This window comes from Aethalodelphis obliquidens, unplaced genomic scaffold, assembly GCF_003676395.1.
Source record: "Aethalodelphis obliquidens isolate GAN/ISIS:26980383/991018 unplaced genomic scaffold, ASM367639v1 scaffold21, whole genome shotgun sequence".
In the NCBI taxonomy this organism is placed as follows: Eukaryota; Metazoa; Chordata; class Mammalia; order Artiodactyla; family Delphinidae; genus Aethalodelphis; species Aethalodelphis obliquidens.
This window is the reverse complement of record NW_020837965.1, coordinates 16,564,640-16,580,578: the sequence shown is the minus strand read 5'-3', so window position 1 is coordinate 16,580,578 and position 15,939 is coordinate 16,564,640. Positions and strand designations below refer to the sequence as shown.

At 41.8% G+C, this 15,939-nt stretch overlaps 1 protein-coding gene across 15 annotated transcripts in view; it reads left to right on the top strand.

Moving 5' to 3' along the window:
* The first annotated feature begins 3,924 nt into the window (after positions 1-3,924).
* ATXN3 (ataxin 3) overlaps positions 3,925-15,939 on the top strand; it is a 36,535-nt gene continuing 24,520 nt past the window's right edge. For 2 of the 15 annotated variants that reach the window (XM_027120377.1, XM_027120384.1), the window contains exons 1-5: positions 3,981-4,020; positions 10,954-11,118; positions 11,346-11,390; positions 12,910-12,995; positions 13,421-13,487. In XM_027120377.1, the coding sequence (XP_026976178.1) occupies positions 3,997-4,020; positions 10,954-11,118; positions 11,346-11,390; positions 12,910-12,995; positions 13,421-13,487 (387 nt within the window). In that variant the 5' untranslated portion in view covers positions 3,981-3,996. Of the gene's footprint in view, positions 4,021-4,094; positions 4,288-10,953; positions 11,119-11,345; positions 11,391-12,909; positions 12,996-13,420; positions 13,488-15,939 lie in introns of those variants that run through there. The other 13 variants (XM_027120374.1, XM_027120373.1, XM_027120372.1 and 10 more) reach the window with 13 other exon arrangements.

Genomic DNA, 15,939 nt, shown 5'->3' with positions numbered 1-15,939 from the left:
GGGGTAACAAAATTTAGGCCAGTTTAAAAGAGACAATGTTCAAGAAGATAGATATAACTTTGTGACATCTTGCTTGTTAACATAAAATTTCAATGAGGTAGATTTAGAGATAAGTTGAACTGTCCAAGGTGAAATAGAAGTCTCCTGGAAGTGCATCTATTTCATGTCCTCTGTCTCCAGGAACTCCTTGATTGGCTCAGTAATCACTGTCTCCTACTGAACTATTGTAATACTTGTCTGTGCCCCCAAAATTTGTACATTTATTCACTTCTATGCACGAACCCTTGTTATAAAGAGTAAGACTCCTTTGACACTCAAAAACTGATAGTCCACTGGCATATGAAGTAGTCAGTCCGGTGTGTTGTAATGAGGGTTTTAATGTAGGCAGGTGCAAGGTATAGTGGTGGCACAAACAGCTTTTCTTCAGAGGACTTTCCGGAAGTCAAGGGAAGCTGTTGTGACTGGAGCAGAGGGAATTCCAGGAGATAAAGCCAGACAGGTCCAGAGCACAAAGAACCTTTTAATCCAGCAATAGGAAGCCACTGAAAGATTTCAAATAGAGTAATATCGTCTAATTATTTAAGGATCCCCCCCAATATAAGCTCTGTGAAAGTTGGACCGTTTGTCTCTCTCATGGTTATAGTCCCAGTGCCTGATACGTAGTAACATTCCATTTGTAAAGATAAACTGGTGAGGTTTGCATTTTTGAAAGATCACTGACAGCACTATGAATTAAACATACTGAAGCTGGAATCAGAAGACCAATTCAGAGATCCTGGACCTGGAATACACAAGAGACCAAGAAGGCTAAGCAGTAGCAAAGCAAACAGAGAGGAAAGAGCCATGAACATGCACATTTGAGGACTGACTGGAACAAAATGTGAAGTGGAAGAATGGGGGGAAAAGAATCAAGAATGATTCTCAGATGCTAGCTTCACTAATTCATTTGAAAGGCATTGACTACAAGATATACAAAGTCAAATAAGACATGGACCCTGCCATCAAGACATTTATAGGGTATTGGCAAAGATGTATGGTCAAACCAACTGTTATGATACTATGTAAAAGGTACCAAGTAAGATACAGGCACATACAGGAGCTCAGAGGAGGGACAGGAACTTTTAAGTTAGTTGAAGAGCCGGGGATGCTTCCTGGAGAGTGTGGTCATTGAGTTGTTTTTGGTTTTTTTTTGTTTTTTGTTTTGCGGTACGCGGGCCTCTCACCGCTGCGGCCTCTCCCGCTGCGGAGCACAGGCTCAGAACGCGCAGGCCCAGCGGCCATGGCTCTCGGGCCCAGCTGCTCCACGGCATGTGGGATCCTCCCGGACCGGGGCAAGAACCCGCGTCCCCCGCATCGGCAGGCAGACTCTCAACCACTGCACCACCAGGGAAACCCGGTCATTGAGTTTTGATGAACAATACGAGTTAACTTATGAAGTTCAAGTTTGGGATGTGCCGAATATCAAGTGGAGTTATCCGAATAGGAAATGCAACAAATCTAATACCCAACTCACACATGGCTTCAGGGGCAAAGCCACACCCAGAATTTGCATTCTGACTTCCAGGCACTGATCTTTTCATTTTATGATGCTTGCTGTTAATCACATACTCAATAGGTCGGAAGGCCTAACGAAACGATTAGTAGTAATTCAACATTACTAAATATTGCCAAGCACTGTTCTCCATGCTAAATGAACAGAACTATACGGTCCTTTGGGGTCATTTACATCCTAATAAGCAATTAGTCACTGTAGAGAGTTGGATCATTACCCTCCAAAATTCAAGTCCACCCAGAACCAAAGACCTTATTTGGAAACAGTCTTTGCTTATGTATTTAGTTAAGTATCTCAACATGAAATTACTCTGGATTAGGATGGAACCTAAATCCAATGACTGGTGTTTTATAAGGGGAGAGGACACAAACAGACACAGAAGGAATAAGGTCATGTACAGAAAGAGGCAGAAATTGGAGTTAGGGTGCCACAAGCTAAGAACACCAGGAGCCACCAGAAGCTGAAAGAAGCAAGAAAGGATTCTCCACTAGAGGCTTTGGAAAGAGCATGGCCCTGCTGACACCTTGGTTTCAGACTTCTGGCTGCAAGAAGAATAAGAAAATAAATTTTGTTGTTTTAAGTCACCAAGTTTGTGGTAATTTGCTACAGCAGCCTCAGGAAATGAATAAAATCACATATTTTTTCTGAATTAGTAATACATTAATTAGCTCAAAAAAAAAAGACTAGGGACTCCCCTGGTGGCGCAGTGGTTGAGAATCCACCTCCCAATGCAGGGGACACAGGTTCGAGCCCTGGTCCGGGAAGATCCCACATGCTGCGGAGCAACTAAGCCCATGCACCACAACTACTGAGCCCGCACTCTAGAGCCTGTGAGCCACAACTACTGAGCCCACGTGCCACAACTACTGTAGCCCGCATGCCTACCTGTGCTCCGCAACAAAGAGAAGCCACCACAATGAGAAGCCCGGAAGCCCGCACACAGCAACAAAGAGTAGCCCCCGCTCGCCGCAATGAGAGAAAGCCTGCGCACAGCAACGAAGACCCAACGCAGCCAAATAAATAAATAAATAAATTTATTTTAAAAAAAAAAAGGACCAAAATTGTATACAGTGAAAAGTCTCCCTCCCACTCTTTCCCCATTTGCCTTAGTTCCCTTACCACTCAAACATGTAACCTCTGGGTTTTCTGTATATTCTTCCAGAGATTTGTAATGCATATGCATGAAAAAAGAAATACATGTTTCTCTATACAGACACATTTTCTTTAAAAAAAAAAATCAGAAAAACTGGTTTGCATATTTTTTGCTTCATGAGACCATGGTTTCTTTCCCCAGTTAGGCCACAATTTCTTAAGAACACAGACTATTTCCAATACAGGACTGTATTTCCAATACAGGACTGTATATGCAGAGACATTGGATAAATGGTTACTGAATCCTCCCCTTGAGAACCTGGTCCTCGCTGGCAGTCTCCTTTCCTTCCCTCCCACTGCCCCTTCTGTCCCTCTGGACCTGCACTCACCAAGGTCACCAGTGGTCTCCATAGCAACACAGTTCAGTTGGCTCTTGTAAGTCCTTATGTTGCTGGACCTCTGGGCAGCAACTGACACTGACTGCTCCTTGAAACATTTCCTTCCTGGGGCTTCCATACGTTACACCTTCCTGCTTTTCCTCCCTTCTCCTAGGCTATGCCTTCTCTACCCTCAGAGCTCTGTGAGATCCTCTTCTCAGTCTCTTCCTTTTCTCCAAGATGATTATATCCACTCCTGTGGTTTCAGTTCCCTTTTTTATGCCAACAGCTCTCTGTTCTACAGCCAAACTATCTGTCTACCTATCTAGTTGTGCTGTTCTTAATCTCTTCATGCCTCAGCTTCCTCATGTATAAAATAAGGATAATAACGCCTACATCAAAGTTTGCTGTATTAAATTCGTTAATACATGCAAAGCACTTACAAGAGTGCCCACCGACAGTAAGCCCTACGTAAATATTAACTCTTATTTTTACACAAGTGCTCAGTATTCAGGGATGTAATGAGAATTTCTGCGCAGGAGGAGGAGAAAGATATTAAATAATTGTATGCAAATGCGATAAAAAGAAGGTACAAGGTAAAATAGAAAACAAAAAACATAGAATTCAGGTGGTCCTTACCCAATCCCCCTGAAGCCTAAGAATCCACCGCAATGAGTGGGAAGCGGAGATGATCCTCCACACGGCAGGGGGCGCTGCATCATCCTCCAGCCGGGGGCACAACAGGAGATGGGAGGACGCGCTACAAAGGTCACGTGCTCCGGAGTTTACCGCCCCGGCGTTCACGCCTCTTCGATCCACGTGACTCGCATCCTCGGGGGTGATTGGTCTACACGAGACACGTGGGCGGGGGTGGCACGAGGCAGGGCGGGGCATGCTGGGTGGAGGGGTCGGGCTGGGGGCGGAGCTGGAGGGGGTTGGTTCGGCGCGGGGGCCGTTGGCTCCAGACAAATAAACATGGAGTCCATCTTCCATGAAAAAGTGAGTGTCCGCGTTCGGTGGGGAGCTGTCTGCAGCGCGGTGGCGGGCGTGGGGCGCGGCATCGCTGCCTCCCGGGGAGCTGGGTGGGGCCCGAGATGCCCCCATCCCGATCTCGCCGGGCGGGAGGAGCTTCACCTGGAGGGGAGTTTCACCGATGCCCCCATTGCACCCTAAGGCCCGTGCCCGAGGAGCCGGAGGAGACCCGGGCCTGAGATGTCTGGGAAGCCCGCAGGGAATAAGGGCAGGGCCGGCGGCACGAGAGAGGAGGTGACTTCCGCGCTTTCTCTCCACTTTCCGTGGGAGTCCTCCAGTTCCTCTCCCCCACTCTCCCTAGGTTCTAGCTAGTCACCTCTTGGACACGTCCCTCTACCCTTCCCAACTCCACCCCGCTCTCCCAGTCCTACCCGTTGGAAGAATTAACTTTTCCTTCTCTGGGCTCCTCAATTCTAAATTGGAATTTCTCATACACTCAGATCCTTCTGCACTGGGTCCATGAGCATCCCGGGGGCAGGGACCTTGGCTCGTCCCACGGAGGGCGTGACCCTTAGGGAAGTGAAGTAGGAAACCCAGTGCGCCCCTGAACTGGGAAGTCGTCACAAGAGTTTTTGTTATGAGATGTTTGGGTTTCGTTTCTTTTGGTAATGGCATCTTTCCGGATCAGGAGGCCAGCTTTCTTATTAGGTATTAGGAGTGGGCAGGAATAATTTTGTTTTTGTCTGCCTAGCCTGTTTTGCTTTGAATCTTCCATGACCATGCGCTTGAAGATAATGTTTGTGGCATGTGGAGAAACTCGTCTTTTCTCGCAGTTATCAAATCATTTGGGTGTGAGTGAAACCTCAGTTGTCCTCAGGACAACTTTGTCAAATATCTTGTTTCATAATAGTTTCGTGTTTAGAAAGGGTTGCTGGTGAGGCTGTTATTTAGTAGGAGCGAAGGGGTTTTGTTTTGTTAAATACTTGTCCATTTAAAAATACACACACAGCAATCAGATAAAGCAATCGAAGACAAGGGAAGTGCAGTATAAATCTAACCAAATTGTTATGGAATGCTTTTCTTTATAGAAAACATTTCAGAAAGTTTGGTACTAGAATAGACCAGTTTTTATGTGTGGGTGAGGAAGGTCTCAGTGGTACGGTTATCACCAGTCTTTTGACTTGACTGACATGTTATATGAATCCTGGACAAGAGAAATTTAGCTGCTTGGCTAAGGAGACTGGATGAAGAGAACCTCGAGTGGGCATATTTTTATGACTGATTTTCAAAAGCTTTGCTGTAGGACCAGATGGTTCAACACTGAAGATTTTAAATTTGTGCACATCACTTCCTGAGAATTATACAATATATATTTTTTAACAATAATGATTGGTACCTAGTTTGGATAGAGTTCAGCGAAGGTAGCTGCTTAACCATGGGATCAAAAGAAGCTGGACGCTAGCCTAATGAAAATCTACTTACCTGAAAGCAGTCACTCTGAATTATCAGCATGAATGTAGACTTAAACCTACTTCAAGAACACATTTACCCTTATCAACTTATAGGTACTTAGCAAATGAAGACTTAAAGTTCTTCAGGCATATTTCAATAGTATGGAAAGCACCTGTAACCATAGGGCCCATTGTCCATCTCATACACTGTCCATTCTGGGAATGTTTGAGCTCAACATGACATTTTCCAGAGCACTCCCTTCCCCTCCTCCACATACATTTAACTCTAGGTCCTGGGTTTGGAGAGCCGGAGAACCAAATTTGGCCCTAGGGAAGCTGTGCATGTAGGGTTATCTGACTACAAAGGACTTTGCAACCACTTCCTCTTGGAATTTTGGTTTCTCCATTTTCAGAATTGTCTCTTGGAGTGCCCTTTGTTAAATTAAAATGTAAACTCAACAGTTGTTTATTGATATATCCCCAGTGCCTGGCACATAGCAGGTGCTCAATAAATATTTGAATGAATCAAGAGTGTTCCTTGAGCACCTAAGATGTATATGGTGCTATTTATCTAAAGTAAACAAGTTTTTCTGTAAATATTTTATTTTTTAAAATAGGATTTTTTGGGGCTACATTGAGTATTCATTGCTGTGCGGGCTTTCTCTAGTTTCAGTGAGTGGGGGCCACTCTTCGTTGCGGTGTGTCGGCTTCTCATTGCAGTGGCTTCTCTTGTTGCGGAGCACGGGCTCTAGGCTCACAGGCTTCAGTAGTTGCGGCGTGCGGGCTTGGTAGTTGTGGCTCGAAGGTTCGGTAGTTGTGGCTCGCAGGCTCTAGAGCGCAGGCTCAGTAGTTGTGGTGCATGGGCTTAGTTGCTCCGTGGCATGTGGGATCGTCCCAGACCAGGGTCAAACCCATGTCCCCTGCGTTGGCAGGCAGATTCTTAACCACTGCGCCACCAGGGAAGTCCTTCTCTAAATATTTTAGACTTTGCAGGTTTTTTACGTTCTCACATATTCTTGTGTGTGTGTGTGTGTGTGTATGTGTGTGTGTTTTCCCAACCATATAAAAATGTAAAAACCATTCTTAGCTCCTGGGGCAGATTGAATTTGGCCCAAGGGCTAGAGTTTGCCAATCCCTAACTTAAACCCTAGTGCTATATGGCCACCAACTGCTGGAGTTTTTTGTTGTTTGGGTTTTTTTTTTTTTTAGTTCTGGTGCCTGATTTCTGTCGTTTTTGTTATCCCTTCTGTTGCTGACAGCTCTTGGTGAGGTTAGTGTGCCATCTGAATTGGTACTTTTATGTGTTTACAGCTGTGAATGATAGCCAAACTTGTTGGGATTATATTTAAAATTAGTGAAAATACTGGAAAGATGCTGAGATTTGACTTTATGACATTCGTTATGTTTTTTTTTTGTGATTGGTGGTTCTTAACCATCTTCAGGATATTTGAAGTTTAAGAATCACCAAGTTCCAAATAGGTGGCTTAAGGAAGTGGTAATAGTACAGACTTGAAACCTCTGCCCGGGTTTGAATCTCAGCTCTGCCGTTTACTACCTGTATGATCCTGGGCAAGTTACTTGTTATCTCTGTTCTCCAGTTTCCTCCGCTGTATTTGAGGGTTTTGAAGTGTCTGTCTCAGCGTTGTGAATGCTTAGAATGCTACTTGGCACATAGTGCTGGACAAGTGCTGGCCACTGTTGTTATTCAGATGCTTGTGCTTGCCAAACTTCATAATAAGGGGTGGGACCTTATTCTTACTAAGATGAGATGAACAAGTGCTGCTAGGTTGATTGTGTGGCCCCAGTTAGGCCATTTCTGAGCACACCTTTGGGTTTGTGCCCAGTTTCAGTTGGAGGCAGTAGTGTCTCTGGGAATTTGAACTAGTTTCAGGGAGGTCCTGAAGACTCTGGGGACAGTGAGAATGATTTGGTTGAAGTTACCCTTGGTGGTTTTGTAAGATATCTTGGTAAAACTGAAGATGCATTTTGTTCATCCTTGGATCCCAACACAATAAAGTCTGGGCTTGAAATCATGGAATTTCAATACCACTGAACTTTGACTATAGCAAAGTGAACTTCTGTTCAACTTTGGTTAAAGTTTGATGAGAAAGAAGTGGTTGGGGGACTTCCCTGGTTGCATGGTGAAGAATTCACCTGCCAATACAAGGGACGCTGGTTTGAGCCCTGGTCCTGGAAGATCCCACATGCCGCGGAGCAACTAAGCCCGTGAGCCACAACTACTGAGCCTGCACTCTAGAAGTCCGCAAGCCACAACTGTGGAGCCCACACGCCACAACTACTGAAGCCTGTGCACCTAGAACCCATGCTCTGCAACAAAGACAAGCCACCACAATGAGAAGCCCACGCACCGCAACGAAGAGTAGCCCCCGCTCACTGCAACTAGAGAAAGCCCGCACACAGTAACGAAGACCCAGTGCAGCCAAAAATAAATAAATAAATTACTAAATTAAAAAAAAAAGAAAAGAAATGGTTGCGGGGACTTCCCTTGTGGGCCAGTGGTTAAGACTCCATGCTCCCAGTGCAGGGGGCCGAGGTTTGATCCCTGGTCAGGGAACTAGATCCCGCAACTAAGAGCCTGCATGCCACAACCAAAAGATCCCACGTGTTGCAACTAAAGATTCCACATGCCTCAACTAAAAAGATTCTGCATGCCGCAACTAAAGAGCCTGCACGCCGCAGCAAAGATCCTGAGTACCGCAACTAAGACCCGGCATAGTTGAATGAATGAATGAATGAATGAAGTGGTTGGGGATAGTTTAGGGGGTGGGATGGGCAGGCAGGGAAATGCATAATCTTAGATGGGACCATTTTACAATTTTTTTGGTCCATGTAGAATTTGACTCATCTTGTGACTTTAAAAAATAATTTTATTTAAATTTGACTGTACAATTTGTTCTTTCCTTCTATTAAATCATCTTAGAAGTACAGAACTTGATATAATTTCCTAAAGCAATACAGTATTACTTCAATTAGGTTTAATTTCAAGTGCTTATTTTTTGTATTTTAAAGCTAATTTTTTATAGAGAGAATTTTAAAATCAAATATTTGGATTCACTGTTTCTATGTATGTTATTACATATGGTGACCATAGTCTGAGAGCCCCAAACTGAAGCATGTAGCCTGACAGCAAACAGAAAATTCCAAGATAATCCAGTGTCTGGTCACTGTATTAGGTAGCTCTTAATGTGAAGTACCTGTATCTTAGTAGAGACTTTTTTATCGTTGTTTGAATTTTTTATTAAGGATAACACGTGTAGGTGCACACAGATCATAAGAGTATAGCTTAATGAAGTGAACACAAGTGTGTAAATAATACTTAGATCAATTAACAGAACATTTACCTGCATCTTATAAGCCCCCTTACATCGTTCGTCTTCCAGGATACTAACTCTCCCTCCACCCCTGCAAGGGTAACCACTACCCTGATTTCTAACGTCATCGATTAGTTAGTTTTGTCTGTTTTTGAAGTTTTGTAAATGGAATCATATAGAGTGTACTCTTTTGAGTCTGTCTTCTTTTGTTTAACATTGATTGAGTCATCCATATTGTTGCAGGTAGTTGTAGTTAACTCACTGTCATTGTTACATAGTAGTCCTTTGTGAATGTAACACAATTTAGCCATTCTACTGTGATGAGCATTTGGGTAATTTCCAGTTTGGGGGCCAATACAAATAGTGCTTCTATGAACGTTCTTATACATGTCTTTTGATGAACACAGGTTTACATTTCTGTTGCTTATGTTATGTACCTAGCGGTGGGATTGCTAGATCATAGGGTAGGTAAATGTTAAGCTGTAGTAGATATTTCAAGTAGTTTTCCAAAGTGGTTAAACTAATTTACACTTCCATCAGTAGTATATAATAGTTTTGATGTCTCTAATCGTCTCCAACATTTTAGCCATTCTGGAGTGTGTAGTAGTAACACACTGGTAGTTTTAATATAGGTTTCTCTGGTGGTTAATGAAGTTGAGCCCCCCTCTGTGTTTTTTATCCATTTGGCTATCCTCTTGTGAGTTCTTGTTTGTCTTGCCCACTTTTCAATAGAATATAAGTAGACATCTGTGTATCCCTCCAATTCACATTATATTGTTCAGTGAGACTGGCTTTCTGGCAGGAGGAATACAGTAGAAGAAAAAAGAAGTGGAGACAAGTACTCTCTCACCATCGTAGTTATGACTTGAGGGATGGATAGTGTCTTCTTTACTGCAGGTTACTTATTCTGTACCAAAATACGAAGATAAACTTGTCTCAGCCCCCTTTCTCACACTCAGACTGTCTCAGTGCTGCATTCCTATTCCATTATATACATATATCCTGTATCTTCTTCAGCAGCGGAATTTTGTTCCTAGAAAATTAACTCAGGAAGAAGATGTATCTTGCAAGGTGTTGGTCTTTGGGGTCTGACCTATCGTGTGACATAGCTCGAAACAAACTGCAGGATGTCAGACAGGTTGGGTTAATGAACAGACTTTACTGGGGAAATGGAGAACTTAGAGGGCCAGAGTTATTAGCAGGAGAAGAAGGTGTTCTCCCATCTGCCATCATACTACAGAAAGACCAACCCGGGGCTGGGTTCACTGGGAGGGATCTCATCCACCCATTAGTCTCCCTTCTTATAGGGAAACAGGAAAGCAGCAGTGTTGAGGGGAGAGGGGTGATACACAGGCTGCTTAGTTGGAGGAAGCCTGGATTTAGGTTTGGGGTGCCAGTTGTGTGAGAAAGCCAGCTGCCCAGCCCGCGAAGGGCCTGTGGGAAGTTGTTTTCTCCCCACACCCATAACAGGGAGCCAGTGATCCCAGTTCCCAATTGGAGAACTGAGCTTGGATGCAGCCCCCTTGCTGTTTGTCCAGAAGTGAACTCCAGGGGTGGTTTTTGGACAGTTTTGCTCATGCACCAAAACTGTGTACATTATCTGCAGAGTTCTTGAAGAGAACCTTGGCTCTGTAGCTATAAGTCTTCATAAACATCGAACAGAATTTTTCTTACTATATCAATTTTTGAGATTCTTCATCTGTTCATGGATTTGAAATTCCATGAACGAACATTTAGATGGATTAGAGATTATCTTGTTAAAAGAAAAAATGTTCTAGGGATTAAAATTCCTTTTCAGCATTAGTAATTTACCATGGAATCTCCAAAAATGTATTTATTTTGGCCACTGAAAACAAAGGAGGCTAAATGTTTATTATAATAGAGTAGTTTTTAATAAAAATTGGATTTGGTGTATTTGACAGATGGTGTTTGTTTAGTATAAATCATTCTTAAATTTTTGATCATATAGCTAAATAATTGTAGTTTCATTATGGTAGAATTATAAAATAAATGTTAACAAATGAAAATGCATGTACCCGTGTGAATCATGCTTGTCTAAAGCTAAAAATGTTTGGTTTGGCTGTGTTAAATTAATGATTAAATTTCTGTTTCAGGGAAGATACTGTACAAATCTGTTTTACAAATCCCATTTGAATTTTTTCTTTTGGAAATATTAGCAAGAAGGTTCACTTTGTGCTCAGCATTGCTTGAATAACCTGTTACAAGGAGAATACTTCAGCCCTGTGGAATTATCTTCAATTGCACACCAGCTAGATGAGGAAGAGAGGATGAGAATGGCAGAAGGAGGAGTTACTAGTGAAGACTATCGCACATTTTTGCAGGTACTGATTTTAAACTCACTAAATCACACTTCTTAAAGAAATGTGGGTGCTGTTTAGAAAAGGATGAACCGCTCTTCCTATGGGGATCTGACTTGTTAATTATAAATCAGCTCTCGTCTTTGTAGATGGGAATGCACAAGATGTTACTTTAAATATGCACACTAATGACACTATCCTTCTCTTCCCACCCTCAACCCCTGTCCCAACTACCTATCCAAATTAAACAGCAGCCTTCTGGAAATATGGATGACAGTGGCTTTTTCTCTATTCAAGTAAGTAGTCACAGGCATCTACTAAGTGTTGTTTATGTCCCAGGCACTGTTTAAGCTCAGGGTATGCTTTTCACAGTCTTTCATAGTCACTGTAATGATGTAACCTTCAGAAGTTCCTCCAGTAGATTATGTCTAAGATTCTATACCAGAGTACTAGATTTTTATGCAGATAAACATGACAATTAGGATGACAGGATCTTCATCTCAGAGGAGGGCTTCCTCAAAGGAGGTTGTTAATTTGCATCCGGATGCTAATAACCGTAATTCCAGTAAGTCGCAGGATTTCAAACTTACCATCTCCTGTGTAAATTTGAGAAAATACAACACTTTCCTACCTTCCATTTAAATCAGCCCACTAGGATTGGATTCCTTCATTATGGTCTGTGTCTTTTGCCTTTTTCCTTTTTAAATCTTATCACTCCCCTTGAATTCTGTGGGTGAATATATGTGTACTTGTGAGATTGATTCTTTCATCCGTGGATCTTTCATTCCATTTCTAACACCTGTGAGGCGTATCCAGCGTTCTTTAGAACTTCTCTTGGGGGAACATTTTCTGCAGATATCTCTGCTTGTGTTCTGCTGTACTGTCTTCCTGGACTCCTCAGTCACCAGCATTTCCAACCAGTGCTTTATTGTGGACCGTTCCAGGTGACAGCTACTGCACGGCTTGGAGCAGAGGCCTGAGCAGGGCCAGTGCTTGCCATTTCCTGTTTGTGCAACGCTGCTCTTTTTTTTTTTGGTTGTACCACGTGGCCGTGACATGCGGAATCTTATTATACTTCCCCAACCAGGGATGGAACCTGCATCCCCTGCAGTGGAAGTGTGGATTCTTAACCACTGGACCACCAGGGAAGTCCCTGCAGCGCTGCTCTTGGTGCCAGTTCACATTTGCGCACCTCATAGCGTTCACTTTTTGTTGTAGTCGTGCCTGGTTCACTTACTGCTTTGTTGGCTACCTTGGAGGGAAGGTAGTGAATTTTCAGAAATTTCCCTTTTTTTTCTCAGTTTGAAATAATCAGGTTTATCTTTTGTTTTTTTCCTACAAATCACAAACCCATGATAACAGAAGTTTAAAATTTATGAAAGCTTCAGTTTAAATCCCCAGAAATAACTCATTTTAATAGACATAAAATTATCATTATTACACATCAGGTAGTGAGTTGACTATCAGTTTTCTAAAGCAGGACCCGTAGCAGCCAAATTATCACGTTTGCAGTGGACTAGTTTTAAGAGTAGCACTTACTGGATAGAAAATACATCTGGAGTTTTGAGGCAGTTTTATCTAGGAATTGTGTGGTTCTCTGGAACATTCCAGAAACTTAGTGTGAAAAGTACTCTTTTAATGTTACGTTTGTATATTATTTATGGACTTAGTGATATATCTAGACACACACACACACACTTTAAAAACCATAACCTTCTGGGGAAATTTATATATGAACTACAATTGTGTATACAACTAACATGGCTACACCACTTAAATCTGGAATTTTTAAAAGTTGTTATTTTTTTATAACAGGTTATAAGCAATGCCTTGAAAGTTTGGGGTTTAGAACTAATCCTGTTTAACAGTCCAGAGTATCAGAGGCTCAGGATCGATCCCATGTAAGATTTTATTTTGCCTTTCCTACATTTGATTTTTAAATTTATACTTTCTTAAAGGAGAAAAATACATCTTGCATGCTTTTGTTTTGATATTGCCCGTTTCAATCCCTCAGGTTTTCCTAGTTCACCTTTTGCGGCTGTCTGTGAACATCTGCCCACTGAGCCCTCCTGACCCCTCAGTGTCTGGCAGTGCAGAGCTGATCCTTGAATGGGGTGTGGTGCCATCGCTTTTGCACGGCGTCACTTATCTGCACAGAGATTCATACTGTTTTGTAATTTTTTAAAAATCAGTGATACTTAAAACTGTGAATATAATCCTAAATCCTCATAGGTTTTGTGTAATACTTTCCAATAGACAAACTAAATGAATATGAACTCTAGTATTTCAACTTAATATTATGTATGTTTTTTTTTCCTGTTTCTAGAAATGAAAGATCATTTATATGCAATTATAAAGAGCACTGGTTTACAGTTAGAAAATTAGGAAAACAGGTAATGCTTCCCCTCTTCCCCTGTCTTTTTCCTCATTCTGTAGCTCATTTGCAACTGAAGTGTAAGGGATTTGTGCCTTCGTCTTTAAGGCGCCTGTCCCTTTCACTTCAGTTGCAAATGAAACTCACCAGTAATGTGTGTATGTGGCCTGGTTTCAATAGAGAGAGAGAGGACATAAGTAAAATTCTCTATTTAATAAGACAATACAGCCGTGGTCACTTTTAATATGTTTATGAGTTTTTATGTTGTAAAGATGCTCCGTCAGTTAACTACTATTTTCATGGGTTTGTATTAAGCGTAGCAATGTCACAAAGCCTGAAATAGTGTCTAGCATGAATAAAAATTTCCAGTCATGTTTGCTTTTGCTTAACAAGGTTATTCGCATTCCAAAATGCCATGTAATATATGTATCTGCATAAATCATTTCTATTTTTTCTAAAAAAAGGACATGGAATGTGTCTTGAGCAAGGCTTTTTCTAAGATCAAGAAAAGTACCTAAAGTGTTATTTTTTAAAATAATTGCCAGTGATCTTTGTATACACGATACCATTTTTGAAATAGTTAAAGTCCTTTTTCTTAGAATTTTGACACTTTGAAAGAGGATTATTATTATTTTTTGGCATTATTTATTTACTTGTTTATTTATTTATGGCTGCATTGGGTCTTCGTTGCTGTGCGTGGGCTTTCTCTAGTTGCGGCGAGTGGGGGCTACTTTTCATTGCGGTGCGTGGGCTTCTCATTGCAGTGGCTTCTCTTTGTTGCAGAGCTTGGGTTCTAGACACGCAGGCTCCATAGTTGTGGCACGTGGGCTCAGTAGTTGTGGCTTGTGGGCTCTAGAGCGCAGGCTCAGTAGTTGTGGCGCATGGGCTTAGTTGCTCCGTGGCATGTGGGATCTTCCCAGACCAGGGCTCGAACCCGTGTCCCCTGCATTGGCAGGGGGATTCTTAACCACTGTGCCACCAGGGAAGTCCGGAAAGAGGATTATTGAAAACAGGCTAATGTAGTAAAAAGGAATGAATTATTGATACATGTAACAACATGGATGAATCTCAAAATAATTATGCTGAGTGAAAGAACCTAGACACAAAATACTACATACCGTATTGTTCCATTTATATAAAAGTGTAGAAAATGCAAACTAATCTGTAGTGACAGAAAGCAGATTGACTAGTGGTTGCCTGGGGATGAGGAGGGCAAGGAGCAGTGAAAGAGGAGGATTACAAGGGGCGCAGGAAAGTTGGCAGTGACGAATATGTTCACTCTTGGTTGTGGTGATGGCTTCATGGGTATATACATATGTTAAAACTTTTCAAATTGTATAGTTTAAATATGGCCAGTTCACTGCATGTCAATCATACCTTAATAAAGCTGTTTTAAAAAATAAACTAATACAAAACAAAAAAGGAAATGAAATCAAGAAAGTTGAATTAAATCAATACAAGATAATTCAAAAACAAAAGCCTTGCTATTACCTTTTAAGTCTGCTGCCTAGAAGCAGCTTCATCATAACTGATTATTTCTTAAGGTCCCTCCTTGGGGGGGCAAAGAGCAAGTAAGGAGGTGTGGTGTGATGCAGGAAAGACTGACCCAGGTGGGAATCAACTCTGGGAAAAACCAGGGCAGGACAACTGCCAAGGTTATTTAACCTCTGGGTTTTATTTAGATCTTTAAAAATATGATCAGGTATTCTTCACTTTCAAGATCTGAAGACTTAAATTCTAGAAATTCTTTTGTATTGATTTGCATGTAAACTTACGTTATTATTTTGAGGAAAAAAATTTTTTTTTTGTATTTCTTTATTTACTTTGGCTGCGCCGGGTCTTCTTTGTGGCACTCGGGATCTTTGTTGCAGCATGCGGGATCTTTAGTTGCGGCATGTGGGCTTCTTAGTTGCGGCATGTGGACTTATTAGTTGCGGCATGCATGTGGGATCTAGTTCCCCAACCAGGGATCGAACCCGGGCCCCCTGCATTGGGAGCACAGAGTCTTACCCACTGGACCACCAGGGAAGTCCCCTATTTTGAGAAATTTTTAAAATTTTAGTTCTTCAAAATTGAATTTACACATTTCAAATTATCTTTGACAAATACAGGAAATGTCAAAGTATGGCTTATCATCTTTGGTTCTAATTTGTACTTTTGTTTAAAATTGTATTTTTCCCTATAGACTCTTGTCTGAGGTCCCTGTATAAAGAAAAAGATGATTGAGAAAAATATTATCTCTGTGAAAATCCAGGAAAAGTAGTTGGTCATGTTGCTGACAGTAACTTCTGAAACTTTTGTATCTTGTGGGTTAAACTAGGAGGCCCATGAAGTAGTGACCAAATGATGTTACTTACATGCAGTAATGGCTTACTTTTTAAAATGAGTTGGCAATTATAAATTCTCTTCCTGGAATGTCTGGCTTTCTCTCAATTGAACTATTTTGACCAAGATTATCAGCACTGAGAAAA